Below are 16,986 nucleotides of genomic sequence, written 5' to 3'. Positions count from 1 at the left end.
ATTGTTACTCGGACTCCATTACCACATTATTAGTTTTCCTTAGCTAAAATCAAAACAATCCTGAATGATTGACTGTAATTCAAAGTGTAACTCTGAAACTTTTTCCAACTAAATTAATTTGTTTTCTTCTATCCAAATAATGTAATTTAGATATACGAAAATATGACACTTCAACTGCATTTTTAATTGGACTAGTCATAAACATCCTGAAATGTGGGTTATGAAAAATTGTCATGCTGTAGATGAGAGTATGGATTCCTAGATATGAAGTAACTTAACCATGGTCCCACTGCCATTAAAAGTTTCTCTCTCCCTCTCCCTCTGCACCCCCCAAATAAGTAAATAAATCTTAAAAAAAAAAAAAAAAGAATAGCTACAGAGTATTAGCACATCTGGGGACAGGATATTTGACATGAATGTCTGTCAGTAGGTCTCACATTTAGCATCACCTATACAGCTCTGACCTGAGTGAGGTATAACCACACTCTGAGTTTGAAAATTACCCCAGAGGAGCTGGGAGCCTGATAAAATGGTGGAATGTGTGTCTTCAACATTGTACTTTTTAATCATATACAAATGGGGTGCAATGACAAGTGGTAACTGCTACACATGACTTCCAGGGCCAACCATGATACACACACAAAGATGGGGGTGAGGGCGAGGGCTGGAACATTCTTTCAGGGTGATGATCAGGTACTAATAATTCCATGGCACCTGACAACAATGATGCAGCCATTAGAAAAATATGAACCTGAAGGAGTTATATCTTGCTGCCTCCATGTGGCTTTGAAAAAATTACTGCTCATGTGCTACAGCACAGAATTTATCTTTTGCCAGTTTTTTAATCATGTTCTATCTCTCTTTAAAAAAAAATACCTCAGGGACTGAAGCATTTAAATTGGGATGAAACTTGAATGTCTCTATTTTCCACTTGCTTAACCAAATCTTATAATTCCTTCAAGCTACATTCTTCCCACATTATCCTTAAAGACTTGAGTGATCTCTCCTACTTACAATAATCCCTCATAGAACTTACCGCCTGTTTCAAAACTGTGATCTATATGATATGTTAACCTGATATGTTAGACTATTAGTTTCATTTTCAAGTGAATGGGTTTGTTACTCCAGTACCCATGAATGGATCCTAAAATTTGTCTGCCTGGTAATCCCCGTGCTTCCAGCTTATCTGTTACCTTCTGCCAAATTTTCTTGATACCATTGGTCACCTGCCAAGACGTGTTCTCTGGTCTGTCCTGTAGACTGCCCACTTGGCTGGACTCCCCCATGCTGCATGGGCATGACTTACAATAAGAAGTCTGTCCACTCTTTGGAGGCTCGTCACTGGGACTCCTAATAAACAATATATTAGGATTCCCCTCTATGATTCTCCTTGAATAGTTTATCTTCCCATTAGATCAGGTGATGTCAAAAGTACAAAATGGTGACAGTAAATAAAACAAAGATTCAACCTCTTAGGCACATATTATGAAGACAGTAGGCATTTATGGTTAATCCAGGTATTGCTTAATATCTAAGCCCTTATTCCAGGCCATCACTTGGGACCTACAACAGAAATTGCCATTACTGTGTTTTCAAGGAGGAGTGTAACCCTTGAGTAGGAAAAATCAAGATGTAAAATAACTGTGAAGAAGGGTTTAAAATACTTCGAAAAATATGAAGTATTCCCAAAGCTGAAGGACATGTTAAAACTGGTGACCAGACATTTAAATAGCCATTTCATTCTAAGTAGCCTATAAACAAAATCAGTCAGAACAACTTATCCAGAAAATATATGCCAACTTGTCAAAACACCATAGCTATTTAATTAAAATAGGTTCATGCTTGTTGCTCTGCCCTATGTTCTAAAGTGATTGATTCCACTTTCAACAGCTATGACCTCAAAAGAAGTGTTCTACTGAAGTCAGGTGATTGGAGTTTTAAAATAAAGTCTACCAAAGTCATCATGTCTTTTTTTAAAACTAGTCAACCTACTTCTGAGACCCATGCATGAAAAAAAAAAAAACCATTTTGGATATTTCAAACCAAAATGTTTGTAGGATGCAATTTTCATACTTTTTCAGTGCATTAGGAATTACTTTTCAGGAAATATCACTTTTCTCTAAGTGCTTTTCAACTAGACCAAAGAGGCCTTTTTAACACTTAACTGAGCAATTCATTCAGATTTTTATTTGGATATTTAATTATAGTAAAATCATAATTCAATGAGAATGACCTAATCTAATATTATTGATGGCTCATTCTCCTGCTGTTGGTAAGCATTTTGCTTCTTGAAAAATCTCATGTTATTTGGCTTTTCTGAAATAATGCTGTGATCATTCACTTATTTATTCTTTCATTCAACAAATATTTATGGTAAAACTGTAATGCATTCAACATGAGTTAGCTGTGGGAATGAAAAAATTGAAAAAACGTGCTTCCTCTCCTTGAGGAGCTCACATGTTACAGCAAATATGTAGGTACATAGGTATGAAGGTACTAGGCAGGTATGCAGTATTACAAGAAAAAGAAGTGCTAAAAAGATGTATCAACAATGTGAGGATTCACCAAAATATAATCCTTGAATCTTCCTTCTTCTTCTTAAAAGCCTCTCTTCTAGAAAACTTCTTCCATCTCCTTGAAGCACATAAAGCTGATATTACATATATATTTTATATTATGTATCTATTTATATACATAAATCTAAGATACACACAGTAGGTGATGAGGAGAGGCCTTCTGGAGGAGAGGATACTAAAGAGAAGAGGTTCAAGGCAATACCTTTCTGAACTTACCTATAAATTCCCAGAAACTTATCTTCTTACAGCTTCCTCTGCCTCCTGGGCACTTTATTCAGCAGATCCTCTGCCTCCTGGGCACTTGATGCTAGACTACATTGATCCAGTTGTAAAACTCAACAGCTTTTAATATTCCCTACACTAATCCCCTAGAGTTTAGCATTTAGGAGAGACAAAGAATGCATGGAAACTTAACAACAGATATAACACTTCATCAGTCTCCATGGTCATTACCACTGATTAATCCCACCCCTCTCCACCCATTGATCCACACTGGAGAATTTTACTGGCTCCTCAAGTCATCCCCACCTATACCCATCTTTCTGGCTCTACACCTCTCTTCCTCCTCCCCATCTCCCCTTCCCAATATCCCCCAACTAGTCCTTCTCTTCCTCTCTGTCTTCTCTCATTCTCTTTCTTCCTATCTAGTTAAAAAGCACAGAATGTTCTTTATCTTATGAAGAGAAAGTTCCTTTATTTTAAAGCCTTCATAACAGCAACTAGATCTTAGGATGGTAGGGGAGATGAATTTTAAAAGTGGCAAAGGTAGGAATATTTGCTTTTTAGCTGAATAAAAAATTCTTCTAAAGACAGTTTTCCTAAAATGTCTTTACTTTTCTACTCATATTTATTCTATTAAATTATGAATTCCTTTGTGATTACAAACTCCTGTGGACTATACCATTGATCTTTCGTTTCCTTTCCCACTGTCCTGTGTCTCCAGCACCTGTTGTGATGTATACTAGAATGAAATCGTAACTGTTTTGTTTTAATTTTTATGTCACATTCTTTACCACTTAGTATTTTTTCCAACTTTATTGAGGTGAGACTGACAAAATTGTAATATACTTAAAGTGTACAACAGGATGTTTTTATATATATACATTCTGAAATTAGTTTCACAATCAAGTTAATCAACATTTCCATTACCTCATGGTTAACCTCAAGTTAATCAACATTTCCATTACCTCTCACTTTTTTATGAGAATGCTTAAAATTTATTCTCTTAGCAAATTGCAAGTATACAAGACAGTATTTTTAACTATAGTCACCATGTTGTACATTACATCCTCTGAACTTACTCATCTTATAACTGAACTACATTATACTATGCTCATCACAAGTGTAGCTACCACCTGTCATCATACAATGTTATTATAATATTATTGACTATATTTACCTATGCTGTACTTTTTATTCCTGTTACTTATTTATTCTATAACTAGAAGGCTGCATCTCCCACTCCCCTTCACCCATTTTGCCCATCTCCCACCTCCTCCTTGCTGACAACCATCAGTTTGTTCTCTGTATTTATAGGTCTAATTCTACTTTTTGTTTTGTTTCCCTTTGTTTTGTTTCTTAGATTCCACATATAAAATGAAATCATACGGTATTTGTCTTTCTCTGTCTGACTTACTTCACTTAGCATAATACCCTCTAGGTCTATTCATGATGTTGCAAATGGCAAGATCTCATCCGTTTTCATGGCTGAGTAATAGTCCGTATATACACCACACCTTCTTTATCCATTCATCTATGGATAGACACTTGGGGTGCTTCCATATCTTGGATATTGTAAATAATGCTGCAATAAACATAGAGGTACATATATCTTTCCAAATTAGTGTTTTCATTTTCTTGGGGTAAATACCTATAGTGGAATTATTGGATCATACGGTATTTCTATTTTTAATCTCAATAATCATCAGGGAAATGCAAATCAAAACCACAATAAGATATCACCTTACACCTGTCAGAATGGTGTAAGACGGGGCAACTGGGTGGCTCAGTTGGGTAGGCGACTGCCATCAGCTCAGGTCATGATCCTAGAGTCCTGGGATCGAGTCCCACATCAGGCTCCCTGCTCAGCGGGGAGTCTGCTTCTCCCTCTGACCCTACCCCTTCTCATGCTCTCTCTCTCTCTCAAATAAATAAATAAAAATCTTAAAAAAAAAAAAAAAAGAATGGTGTAAGACAAGAAATAAAAAATGTTGGCAAGGATGTAGAGAAAAAGGAATCCTCATGCACTGTTGGTGGGAATGCAAACTGGTACAACCACTCTGGAAAACAGTATGGAGGTTTCTCAAAAAATCAAAAATAGAATTCATAAATGTTTTCTGAGCTTAATGGATCAAAACTGAATTCTTGCTATGATTATTATGATACTACCCTCGGCTGGAGAAAATTGTCTTGTTTATTGTTTTGCCTTTTCAAATTCTAGCTGCTTGCTCTTCTACTCTCATCTCTTTGAAGTTTTGTCCTACTATTCTGTCTACACTGATCTCTCTCTCTCTCTCTCTTTATTTTGAGCAGGTGGACTCCTAGGACACTTTTTTTTCTTTAATTACTCTATAATACTTTATATTTTTAATCTTACATAATTTAGATATATCTTTACTTCAATCTAACAAGAGATGAATGGATGGGACATTACTGCAAATTAAGTAGTTATGCAATGAACTAAAGGAATACAAAAATCAAATGGCAAAATTACAAATATTAAACAGAATTTGAGATAAGATTTCCTCAGAGAGAAGAGTTTTTACAATGTACCTCTCATGTGCTGTAGAAATGGGTGATTTATATGACTCACATGTTATATTTTACTAGCATCTGTTTATGTTTTAGTTCCAGTGACTTTACTAAAACTACAGAAAAATGTGATACACAAATGATTCCTATGATAAATGTAGAAAAAAATCCTATTTAATATTCATAAAAGTAATTATACTTTCTCTAAAAGTTTTCAGAATTGACCTAATTTTGTTAAGATAAAATCTTTACAGAAGTAGTGCCATTTTCTAAAGGTTTCTTTTCTTTTTTTTACCAAACATTAAAATATCTTTTGATAGTGTAAGTTGAATTTTTCTAGTATTAGAAAAGTCTAGGTTCAATTGCTTTTAAATCACTTATATAAGTCCAATGAGAGAAAATCTTTTAATAAAACTATTCCCTCCATTTCCACTAATTTTGTTACTTTTCTATTTTCCTTTTGTCTGAAATATGTGAATCTGGAATGAACTAGATCACAGTTTAGTTGGTTTTGGACTTGTTAGGACATTTGTATTATATATTTTTAAATGTCTTGAATATATATGCCTTCCAAGGCTCTGTTTCCAAAAATTCACTCTCTTCCTTAGACTCACATGCACTAGTTCCCAAAATTTCACTCTCTTCCTTAGACTCACATGCACTAGTTCCCAAAATTTCAACATGATGCTACCAAAGAGGGGCAGAGTTTGCTTGAGACTCAGTGCTCAAATGTCACTTCTTTATCCTCATCAAGCAGTTATTACTCTGGGCATACTGCTGCCCATGTAAGACTCTGTGTTAGGGAGACTCCAGGGATATATAGTTATAAGCTATGGTTCCTGCTCCATAGAGCAGGGAAAAAGTGAAACGGTGATTTGTAGTCCAGTAAAAAGTGCTGCAGGAGTTCCATGGAGGAAGTGATTACATGGTTTTTATGAGGGGGAATTGGAATGGTGCTCAGTGGTAGGGTCTAGATGAGCAGAGCGGGAGGAGACACATCTGGGGAGAAAAATAAGCTTACAGACATCCTGGAATAAGTGTGCTGCAGTCAAGAGCTAAACAACAAGCCCTTTGGTTTGGGGTAAAGCTAGAGCATAGGAGACAGGTGAGAAAAACACAGCCAGGGCCAGATCGTGGAGGCATTAAGCACACACTCTTGGAGTCTGGACTTTATTCTTGGACAATGAGGAGTCACTTTGGCTGAGAAGAGGCACGTACAACATGGCATTTCAGATTGGAAGTTTATGGGGCTGAGCCGCATACAGTGTATGGGACAAGGGGACATTTGGAAGCAGAAGGTTCCACAGGAGATTATTTTGCAATAGTATAGAGAGTCAGAACTGAATAGAAGTAGAGAAATGAGAAGGAAGGAGTAGGCTACAAGAGACATAGCAAAAGAGAAATCCACTGGCCTAGCTGACTGACTCAGTATTGGGGGAGAGAGAAAAAGAGTTAAGGGCCCTACTTCTCAAGCCTCTTTTGGACTCTTCCTCCTATTAGACATCAATTAATTTGGCTTTTGAGGACTAACATCTCCTTGCTTTCCTGTGGACTCACCCCCAGTCACTTCACTGATGGGTGCAATCCAGTCCTTGCAATCCCTTCCCTCAGGAATCTGGAATTAGGCCTGACAACTAGAGAGTGGTCTCTCTCTGAGGTGTTGGCTGTGTCCATTTTCTTCCATGTGAACTGGGAAGCTCAAAATGCTACTTTACAGTAAGAGAAGAAAAGGAAACAGAAGTTAAAAAAAAAAAAGATGAGAGATGGAGAATAAAAGCTAGGTCTGGGTTCCCTGGTGCACTTTAGTCTGTGCTTTCATGTGTCCCTAAAATATAACTGCATCCCTCCTCTTTAATTCTGTAGGACATCCTTATATTGCAGTAATACATTCCCTCCTTTGATTAAGCTAGCTTGGCAGGGTTATTGTTACTTGCAGCCAAAATGGTCCAAACTGATATATTCCTCAGCACGAACTCTCCGTTTTCAGTCACTTGGTGCTCTGGCTACTCTCTGAACACTTGAACACTTTGCTAACTCCACATGTTCATGCCACTTCCTTCATCTAGAATGCCTTCCCCTTCCCAATCCTGCTGACTCTGCCTATATAAATCCCAACTATCCTTCCTTTCTTCTAGCCCTCTTTACTAAGTACTTTTTGAGTGAGTCCATAATACCATAAATTGTAATGTTACATTTTCCCCCTCCGGGTCCCTGATTTTAGTGACCTTATTGGAACAATTAAAATGATGTAAAAGAGGGTAGAAGGTGATGGATAGTAGCACAAAATCAGGAAATTTATGCTCTCACATATACAAATTAAAAAAAAAAAAAATCCAAAAGACGATGGTCTACTTGGCTACTAAAACCTTTGACTCTACGATGGGTTCAAAGAGGTACAGTAGGCCATTTGGCCAAAGCAGATATTTTACATAAGGAAGTATATCATTTAGGAGTATTAGATGAAAAAAAATAAAAACAGCCTCTAAACAAGTAATGCATCATGCATTATTGCATTAGTGTTACATATTTGATTTTATGAATATCCAGAAGAGGTCCTATATCAAGTAAGAGACAGATATGGAACCCACCGTGCTTTCTTACTTTCTCCACTATGCTAAACTAGCCCACAGAAAATAAAAAAGAAATACATCAATTTTTAGATGACACAAACATTCAATTTTATATAATTTTTTAAAATGATAACATATTTTAAATTGTTATCCACTGAAATAGCAATATACTCTAGGAACCATCTTGAACCTAATGCCTGGGCTATATTATATAGCAAAAAACTAAATCAAAACAAAACAAAACAAAAACCAAACTGTTATTCTCTTTTAAGATACTACAGAGTATCACTTATAAAGGCCTTTCTTTCCTCTAGAAATGAGAAAAACAATCTGCTATCTTGTGAAATCTCACATAAATTTGGAACACAATGGTGTTTACCTTCCCTTCAGCAACTGTGGCCTTTGTTCTGGTAACTTATAATGCCTCAAAGGGGAAAACCCCAAACTGCCTTCTAAAACCAATAAGAAAATGTCTAGCCAATGAATGTACATTTAATGAGCAAGATAAAGTGCCAAGAAATAGTTAATGTTTCTTTCAGCCTCATACAAAGGAACATTCCTCCATTTTGGGGTCCTAGGACCTCAAAGCATTCACAGCAGATTACACAAGTAGCACTGATTAGTGGAATGCTATTGTGCAAACAGTCTGTTGCTGAGCAGGGCAGAAATATGTTTACATGAAAATGGAATGATCTTTAGTGAGTCCTGAAAGAAAGTGATAATTTCCATAACCAGAAAAAGCGTTTTACATCATTCCATTTCAACTGCTATAAAACCCTGAGTTGCTTTGGCAATTGCTTATCCCTGCTTTGCTGGCTTTATATCATCCTCATCTCTGCAGCTTTTCATTTACTAAATAACAGGGTTTTTTGTTGTTGTTTTGCCTTGTTTTGAAGCCCTGGCAGAAAACACCACCATTCTGTACGCTTTCTCAGCACCCACCTTGCAATGTTCACACAATGAATTTTTGGTGCTCCTTTTATAAAAGCCCAGTTGGCATATCCTCCCAGTAAAACTGCTGAAACTGTGATCAGAGAAGACCCCATCAATAGTAACCGTAAACTACGCACTTCTCTTGCTTTATGGAGCTTTTCACTGTCCATACACTGTTTGTTATACTGGTAACAAAGCATAGAGCGGCTTTAGTGACAGAAGGGAGATACAAAAACACTTACCTGCATTACAATAAGGAGGTCAAAGACCAAGATAAAAGAAGCCAGGAATGCTCTGGAAACTTCATCACTGGGCAAAAAACCCCGATTCAGCTTGTCCCAGCTGATCCAGTCAGTTGTAATGACAAGTACAACCACGGAAGTCAGAGTAAAGAGAACCGTCCTGCAAGGAACAAGATGTTCATTAAAGAACATTAGATGTAATAATATAGACAGCGAAGACTGCCTGTTACCTGTGCTGTCTTCAATGCCTACCCAAGGCATATTCACCAAAATGAAGACGAACAAAGAAGTAAATGAAGTGCTTTCTTCCAAAAGCAATTTTAAAAAGGTATAATAGCATCCATCCCAAGATTTCCCCTTAAGAACATTAAGATAATGATTATAGAACAAATAATTAACAACAAAAATATTACAAATGGCCTTGGCTAGTGCAATACGTGTCCCAAAGAGAACACTGGTGTGTAGCTCTCATTACATGTGCATCATTTACTGAGGGTAGTAGACATGCATATGTAAGAGCATAAGGCAGATGGTGAGTGATGAACAAGTCTTTGGATTCTATTATTGTCCTATAAAAGAGAGGGATAGTTAGACCAATCCCATCATCATCCTCATAGCCTGAGGAGCTCCATGGAAGAACCACCTCTACACACCAACTGTGTAGCCATTTCTCCTCATAGGACTTGTGTCATAGATGGCTTGTGGCCTAGTGACCTGTCTAGGCCACACCATATTTGACTACCCATTCCTTGTTGTAAGATACTAGGGGCCTAACCTTATCTCTTATCTTTATAACCCCCATAAAATCTTACATAATTGTATCAGATGGAATTCAATGAATGTTTGTAGAAGTTGTAACAATTAAGCTTTTTATAAAAATCAAGAGTCCTTAGTCTTTCTTTTTTATTTTTTTTAAGATTTTATTTATTTATTTGATAGAGAGAGCACAAGCAGGGGGAACAGCAGGCAGAGGGAGAGGGAGAAGCAGGCTCCCTGCTGAGCAGAGAGCCTGACGTGGGGCTCAATCCCAGGACCCTGGGATCATGACCTGAGCCAACCTGAGCCGAAGGCAGATGCTTAACCAACTGAGCTACCCAGGCACCCCTTAAATTAGTCTTTAATATTGACATTCAAAGTAAATCTGAAATGTGGGCGGCAAAAATTTAATCTGCCAGAGAATTGTCTATAATGTAACTAAGCCTCTGCTTTCAGAGCTATATTGGTATCTGGATATCATTTTGAATTGTAAAAAGGAGTCTACAGCTATACCACCCTGAATGCACCTGATCTCCTTTGAATTGTAAAAAGGAAAATAAAAAAGAGTAATTATTTTGAAAATAATCTTAATCAAAAGAAAGAAAAGGAAGAAAAAGGGAAATAAAGAACAAAAAAGAGAAAAGAAAAGAAAAATGGAAGAAAATATATGGAGGTGAAATAATACCTTAGAAGAACACATACCCGTTTTGGCAATTAACAAACTGTTTTTGCCCTCTGATGTCTGATAATAATTGATACAAAAAAAGAATAATATGGACCATCCTAGACCACCTCTTTTCAGTTGAACAAAGCACAGATTTCTAAACCTAAACACTGGGTTTGCTTTTCACAACTTCTTATTTGTAACAAGTTATACTTTGATAGAATGAATATAATGAACCCTCCCCTTAGATTTCCCACCCCCATAAATAGTAAAGATATATTTAAAATTTTTTTGAAAAATAAAAATTTCTGGGCACCTGGGTGGCTCAGTTGGTTAAGCGACTGCCTTCGGCTCAGGTCATGATTCTGGAGTCCCGGGATCGAGTCCCACATCAGGTTCCCTGCTCAGCAGGGAGTCTGCTTCTCCCTCTGACCCTCCTTCCTCTCATGCTCTCTGTCTCTCATTCTCTCTCTCGCAAATAAATAAAAAATCTTAAAAAAAAAAGAAAGAAAAATAAAAATTTCTAATAAAATTGACTTACGCAAACTATCAAAAGAATTTCACTCATGATCTCCAAAATATAAATTACAGATTGTCTCTATTACCATTTAGAATACCTTTGATCATTTCCAGAAATTTAAATGGGTTAATTAAGCATGGGAGAAATCTTAAATAACTATTATAATTCAGTAGAAAGAAATAGCAAATATTATATGGTCAAGCATAAGAATAATGGGATTTTAAACGCATCTCTCTCCAGGTTAAGTCAATTTGTTCGTATTTTTTGTTTTTTTCTCTTAAGCAAGTACAAAGTTTATATATTTCATGAAATAAGATATCCTTGGATATCATATTGGCCCAATAGTTATCAGTCAGAACAATACTCCTTTTATCTTCCTTCTCCTCTATATTTAATATGACTTTCACCCTTATCAGGATGAGATGCCTTCTCTATCACCAGAATTTCATCCAAGGGCCAGGCATTATGACAGGAATAAGTGCCAAAAAGACATTCTAGTTGGATCTGCCTTTTTTTTTTTTTTTTTAATTCCAGTATAGCTACTATACAGGGTTATATTAGTTTCAGGTGTACATTATAGTGATTCAACAATTCTATACATTATGCAGTGCTCATCATGATAAATGTCTTCTTAATCCCCTTCACCTATTTCATCCATCCCCCACCCATCTCCCCTCTGGTAACTATCAGTTTGTTCTCTATAGTTTAGAGTCTATTTTTTGGTTTGTCTCTTTTTTATTTTATTTATTTGTTTTGTTTTTAAAATTCCACATGAGTGAAATCATATGGTATTTTTCTTATTCTGACTGACTTATTTCACTTAGCATTATACTCTCTATATCCATACATGCTGTTTCTAAAGGCAAGGTTTCATTTTTTTTATGACTGAGTATGTTCCATTGTGTGTGTGTGTGTGTGTGTGTGTGTGTGTGTGTGTGTGTGTATCACCTCTGCTTTATCCATTCATCAATCAGTGGACACTTAGGTTGCTTCCTCAATTTGGCTATTATAAATAATGCTACAATAAACATAGAGATGCACATATCTTTTGGAATTAGTGTTTTTGTATTCTTAGGGTAAATACCCAGTAATGTAATTAACTGGATCGTATGGTAATTCTATTTTTAATTTTTTGAGGAAGGTCCATCCTGTTTTCCATGTTCACTGTACCAGTTTTCATTCCCACCAACAGTGAACCAGGGTTCCTTTGTCTCCATATCCTCACCAACATTTGTTGTTTCTTGAATTTTTGATTTTAGCCATTCTGACAGGAATGAGGTGATATCCCACTGTGGTTTTGATTTGCATTTCCCTGATGATGAGTGACGTTGAGCATCTCTCCATGTGTCTGTTGGCCATCTGGATGTCTTCTTTGGAGAAATGTCTATTCATTTCTTCTGCCCATTTTTTAATTAGATTATTTGGGGTTTTTTGGTGTTGAATTGTATCAGTTCTTTATATGTTCTGGATACTAACCCTTTATCAGATATGTCATTTGCAAATATCTTCTCCCATTCAATAGGTTGTCTTTTAGTTTTGTTGATTGTTTCCTTTGTTGTGCAGAAGCTTTTTATTTTGATGTAGTCCCAATAGTATATTTTTGCTTTTGTTTTCCTTGCCTCAGGAGACATCTAGAAAAATGTTGCTATAGTCAATGTCAGAGAAGTTACTGCCTGTGCTCTCTTCTGGAATTTTTATGGTTTCAGGTCTCACATGTAGGTCTTTAATCCATTTTGAGTTTATTTTTGTATATAGTGTAAGAAAGTGGTCCAGTTTCATTCTTTTGCATGTAGCTGTCCAGTTTTCCCAACACCATTTGTTGAAGAGACTGTCTTTTTCCCATTGCATATTCTTGCCTCCTTTGTCCAAAATTAATTGACCACATAATCTTGTGTTTATTTCTGGGCTTTCCATTCTTTTCCATTGATTTATGTGTCATTTTTGTGCCAGTACCATACTATTTTGATTACTATAGTGTTGTAGTGTATCTTGATATCTGGGATTGTGATACCTCCATTTTGTTCTTCTTCTACAAGATTGTTTTGGCTATTTGGGGTCTTTTGTAGTTCCATACTAATTTTAGGATTCTTTGTTCTAGTTCTGTGAAAAATTCTGTTACTATTTTGATAGGGATTGCATTAAATCTGTAGATTGCTTTGGGTAGTGTGGCCATTTTAACAATATTTGTTTTTATAATCCATGAGCATGGACTATCTTTCTATTTTTTGTGTTCTCTTCAATTTCTTTTTTTCAGTGTTTTATAGTTTTCAGAGTATAGGTCTTTGACTTCCTTGGTTAAGTTTATTCCTAGGTATTTTATTTTTTTGGTGCAATTGTAAATAAGATTTTCTTAATTTCCTTTTTGCCTCTTCACTATTAGTATAAAAAATGGAAAAGATTTCTGTATATTGATTTTGTATCCTGTGAGCTTACTGAATTCATTTATCTGTTCTGGTAGTGTTTTGGTGGAGTTATTAGGGTTTTCTACATATAGTATCATGTCATCTGCAAATAGTGAAAGTTTTACTTTCATTTGCATGATAAATCCTTTTCCTCCCCTCATTTTCAATCTGCATGTGCCTTTAGGTCTGAAGTGTCTTTTGTAGGCAGCTTATGGATAGTTCTTGCTTTTTTATCCATTCCATTACCTATGTCTTTTGTTTAGAACATTTAGGCCATTTACATTCAAAGTAACTATTGATGGGTATGTACTTATTGCCATTTTATTACTTGTTTTATGGGGTTTCTTTGTACTTCTCCTCTGTTCCTTTCTTCTCTTCTTTTCTTCTCTCACAGTTTGCTGGCTCTTTTTAGTGATAGATTCCTTTCTCTTCATTTTTTGCATGTCTATTACTATTGTTTTTTAAAATTTGTGGTTACCATTAGGTTTATATACAACATCTTATGCATATAGCAGCCTATATTAAGTTGAGGGTCACTTAAATTTGAACTCATTCTTTACTCCTCACCCCTCCATGTTTAGGTATATGGTGTCATACTTTACATCCTTTTATTTTTGAGTCCCTTGACTGATTTTTATAGATATACTTAATTTTAATGCTTTTGTGCTTCCTACTTTTCTTACTCCAAATTGTGGCCTTTCCTTTCAACTCAAAGAGTTCCCTTTAATATTTCTTGTAGGTCAGATTTGGTGCTCATGAATTCCTTTACCTTTTGTTTGTCTGGGAAATTCTTTATTTCTCCTTCTATTCTGAATGATAGCCTTGCTGGATAGACTGTTCTTGGTTGCAGGTTTTTCTCTTTCAATACTTTGAATATATCACACCACTCCCATCTGTTCTGCAAAGTTTCTGCTGAAGAGTCAGCTGATAGCCTTATGGGGTTTCTTTTGTATGTAACTATTTTCTTTTCTCCTGATGCTTTTAAAATTCTCTCTTTATCACTACTTTTTGTCATTTTAATGACTATTGGTATTGGACCTTCTTGGGTTGATTCTTTTGAGGGCTCTCTGTGCCTCCTGGATTTAGATATCTATTTCTGTCCCCAAATTTCTGAAGTTTTTAGCTATTATATCTTCAAATAAATTTTCTGCTTCCTTTTCTCTCTTTCTCGTCTGGGTTCCTTATAATGCAAATGTAATTATGCTTGGTGGTGTTGTTGAGTTCTCTAAGTCTATTTTCATTTTTTATTATTATTTTTTGTCTTTCCTTGTTCAACTTGATTGCTTTTCATTACTCTGTCCTCAAAGTCACTGATCCATTCTTTTGCTTCCTCTAGTTTACTATTTATTCCATGTAGGATATTTTCAATTTCAATTACTGAGTCTTTCATCTGCGATTGGTTCTTTTTTGATGTTTTCTATCTCTTTGTTGAGGATTTCAATGAGGTTCTGCATTCTTTTCTCAAATCCAGTGAATATCTTTATGACCATTACTTTATTATTATTTATCTCCATTTTGTTTAGCTTTTTTTACTGTGATTCTTTCCTGTTCTTTCATTTGAGAAATATTCCTCTGTCTCCTCATATTGTCTAATTCTGTGTCTGCTTCTATGTGTTAGCAAAGTCAGCTACATCTCCTGCTTTGAGTTTAGTGCCCTTATGAGGAAGAGGTCCTGCCCTGCAGCGCAATGTCCCCTGTTCACCAGAACCTGGCACTTCAGGGGTATCCTCTGTGTGTGTTGCATGAGCCCTACTGTTTTGGCTGAGCCACATTTGCCTTCCATCCATTCATCTGCAATGGCTCTCTTTGTCTACTGTAGGCAGGGTTTGGTCCCTGTGTTGTTAGTTGGCCAGTCTGGGGCTGCCTTGCGCTTAAGTTGACTCAGACCAGGCATTTGCCAGAGACACAGTAGCACTGAACTGCAGGGTGCTTTCTCTGTGTTGTCCCTTGAGAAACTTTCGCTGGTGGTAGTGCCTTCAGTTAGACTGGTGTGTGTGTGGTTATCTTCTCCTCTCCTTGGGGCAGGAGTCACTTTGGAGTGGTGATGGCCTTTGGTGGAGCTGTTTGCATATTGCCAGGCTTGTGGCACCAGTTTGAATGGGCTGTGAACAAGGGCATATTGGAGGGGGCATGACATGTGGTGCCAGCAAAGTCCATTCTCATCCACTGAGCGAGAGGACCTGCAGCCACCAGGGTAAACTCCTGCTAGGCCAGCTGGGTTGGAGGGGACAGATCCACAGATGTGAGCATGGGTGGTACGCACTATTAGCACGCTAGGTGGAGAGTGTTGCTCGGTGCTGGTTCCTGAAGGTGTCCTTGTATCTAGGCTGTGGGGCCATGGAGGGAAAAGGTGCCCACCAGTTCTTTTGTTCTTAGAGGGATCTCCCAAAGATCCCTGTCCCTCCAGAACATGCTCTGAGATTAGTAAATAAATATCCTTTCTGTGTACCCCAGGCCTTTTTCAAACTGCTGCTTCTATGCTGTATCTCAGCAGGACTATTTGTTGTGCTGTCTCTTTACAGGTGGGGGCTCTGCCCTCCTGGCTCTCCCAGAGCCTAGCCTACTGATTTTTAATGTTCCATATTTTAAGTCTGACTGATTGTTAGGCCCCTCTGATTTTCAAAGCCAAATATTATAGAAATTTGTCTTCCCCATTTGGGTCCCTGGTGCCTAGGGTGCTTGGTGTGAGTGTCTGCTTCTCTCCCCTCTCCATGCCCCCTATGTCTCTCCCTCTTAGGGAAAGTCATGCAGGTCCCTTTGGCCCCAGACCACATCTCTACCCTTCCTACCCTCTTTGATGTGGCCTCTTCTCTACATTTAGCTGTGGAGTCTGTTCTGCCAGTCTTTAGGTCATTTTCTGGGTTATTTACACTGATGTGGGTGTTATCTAGTTGTATCCATGGGATGAGGTAAGCTTAGGATCCTTCTACTCCACCATCTTCTCCAGAAGTCTACAGGTTAGTATTTTTAATATCACCCCTGTACTTTTTCTGAGAGATACCTGGATCTCATTTTGTGAAGACAGTTGATTACACAGGAGTTCATACTCTAATGTTACTTCATTGGTCTAAATATGTAAACTGGTAATGTAAAATTAAATATTCAGAGGCACATTTTTAAGTGTCAAAATCTGGAAGTTTGGAATAAGTGTTTGCTGAGCCATCAGAAACCTCATCTCTTTCAAGATTTACAAAGGAATTATTCTTATTCATGCTAATAATCTCATAGTGAATACAATCATTAAAATTAATCTTAAAACTTTTTGGTACTTGGAATTTATCATAATGCCTGTTGTGTGAAAGCTTCCTAAGTTCATCTCTTGGATATTTGTTTTATTTGATATATTTTCAATTATCCAATATATAATACTCTAAGAGCTTTTCATAGACGTTTTCCTGGCTTTCTTAAGTACTTCTGATTTGACAGAGAGTATTGCTGCAGATATCAAGAAAAAGTTATTGGTAATTTCTTATTACTCCAAAGGGAAATTAAAGGAAGTATTCTGCCTGGTATTTAATATTTACTACTATAAAAAGAATAAAAATGACAATCATTAAATATGAGGGTATACA

The 16,986-nt window shown here is 36.7% G+C and overlaps 1 protein-coding gene across 7 annotated transcripts in view; it reads right to left on the bottom strand.

Annotated features, from left to right (window-relative positions):
• Positions 1-16,986, bottom strand: part of TMEM117 (transmembrane protein 117) — a 494,145-nt gene that overhangs the window by 71,165 nt on the left and 405,994 nt on the right. For all 7 annotated transcript variants that reach the window (XM_078075906.1, XM_078075905.1, XM_078075912.1 and 4 more), the window contains one exon: positions 9,073-9,232. In XM_078075906.1, the coding sequence (XP_077932032.1) occupies positions 9,073-9,232 (160 nt within the window). The remainder of the gene's footprint in view (positions 1-9,072; positions 9,233-16,986) is intronic.

Source organism: Halichoerus grypus, chromosome 6 (assembly GCF_964656455.1).
Source record: "Halichoerus grypus chromosome 6, mHalGry1.hap1.1, whole genome shotgun sequence".
NCBI lineage: Eukaryota > Metazoa > Chordata > Mammalia > Carnivora > Phocidae > Halichoerus > Halichoerus grypus.
This window is presented reverse-complemented; position numbering and strand designations above follow the sequence as displayed.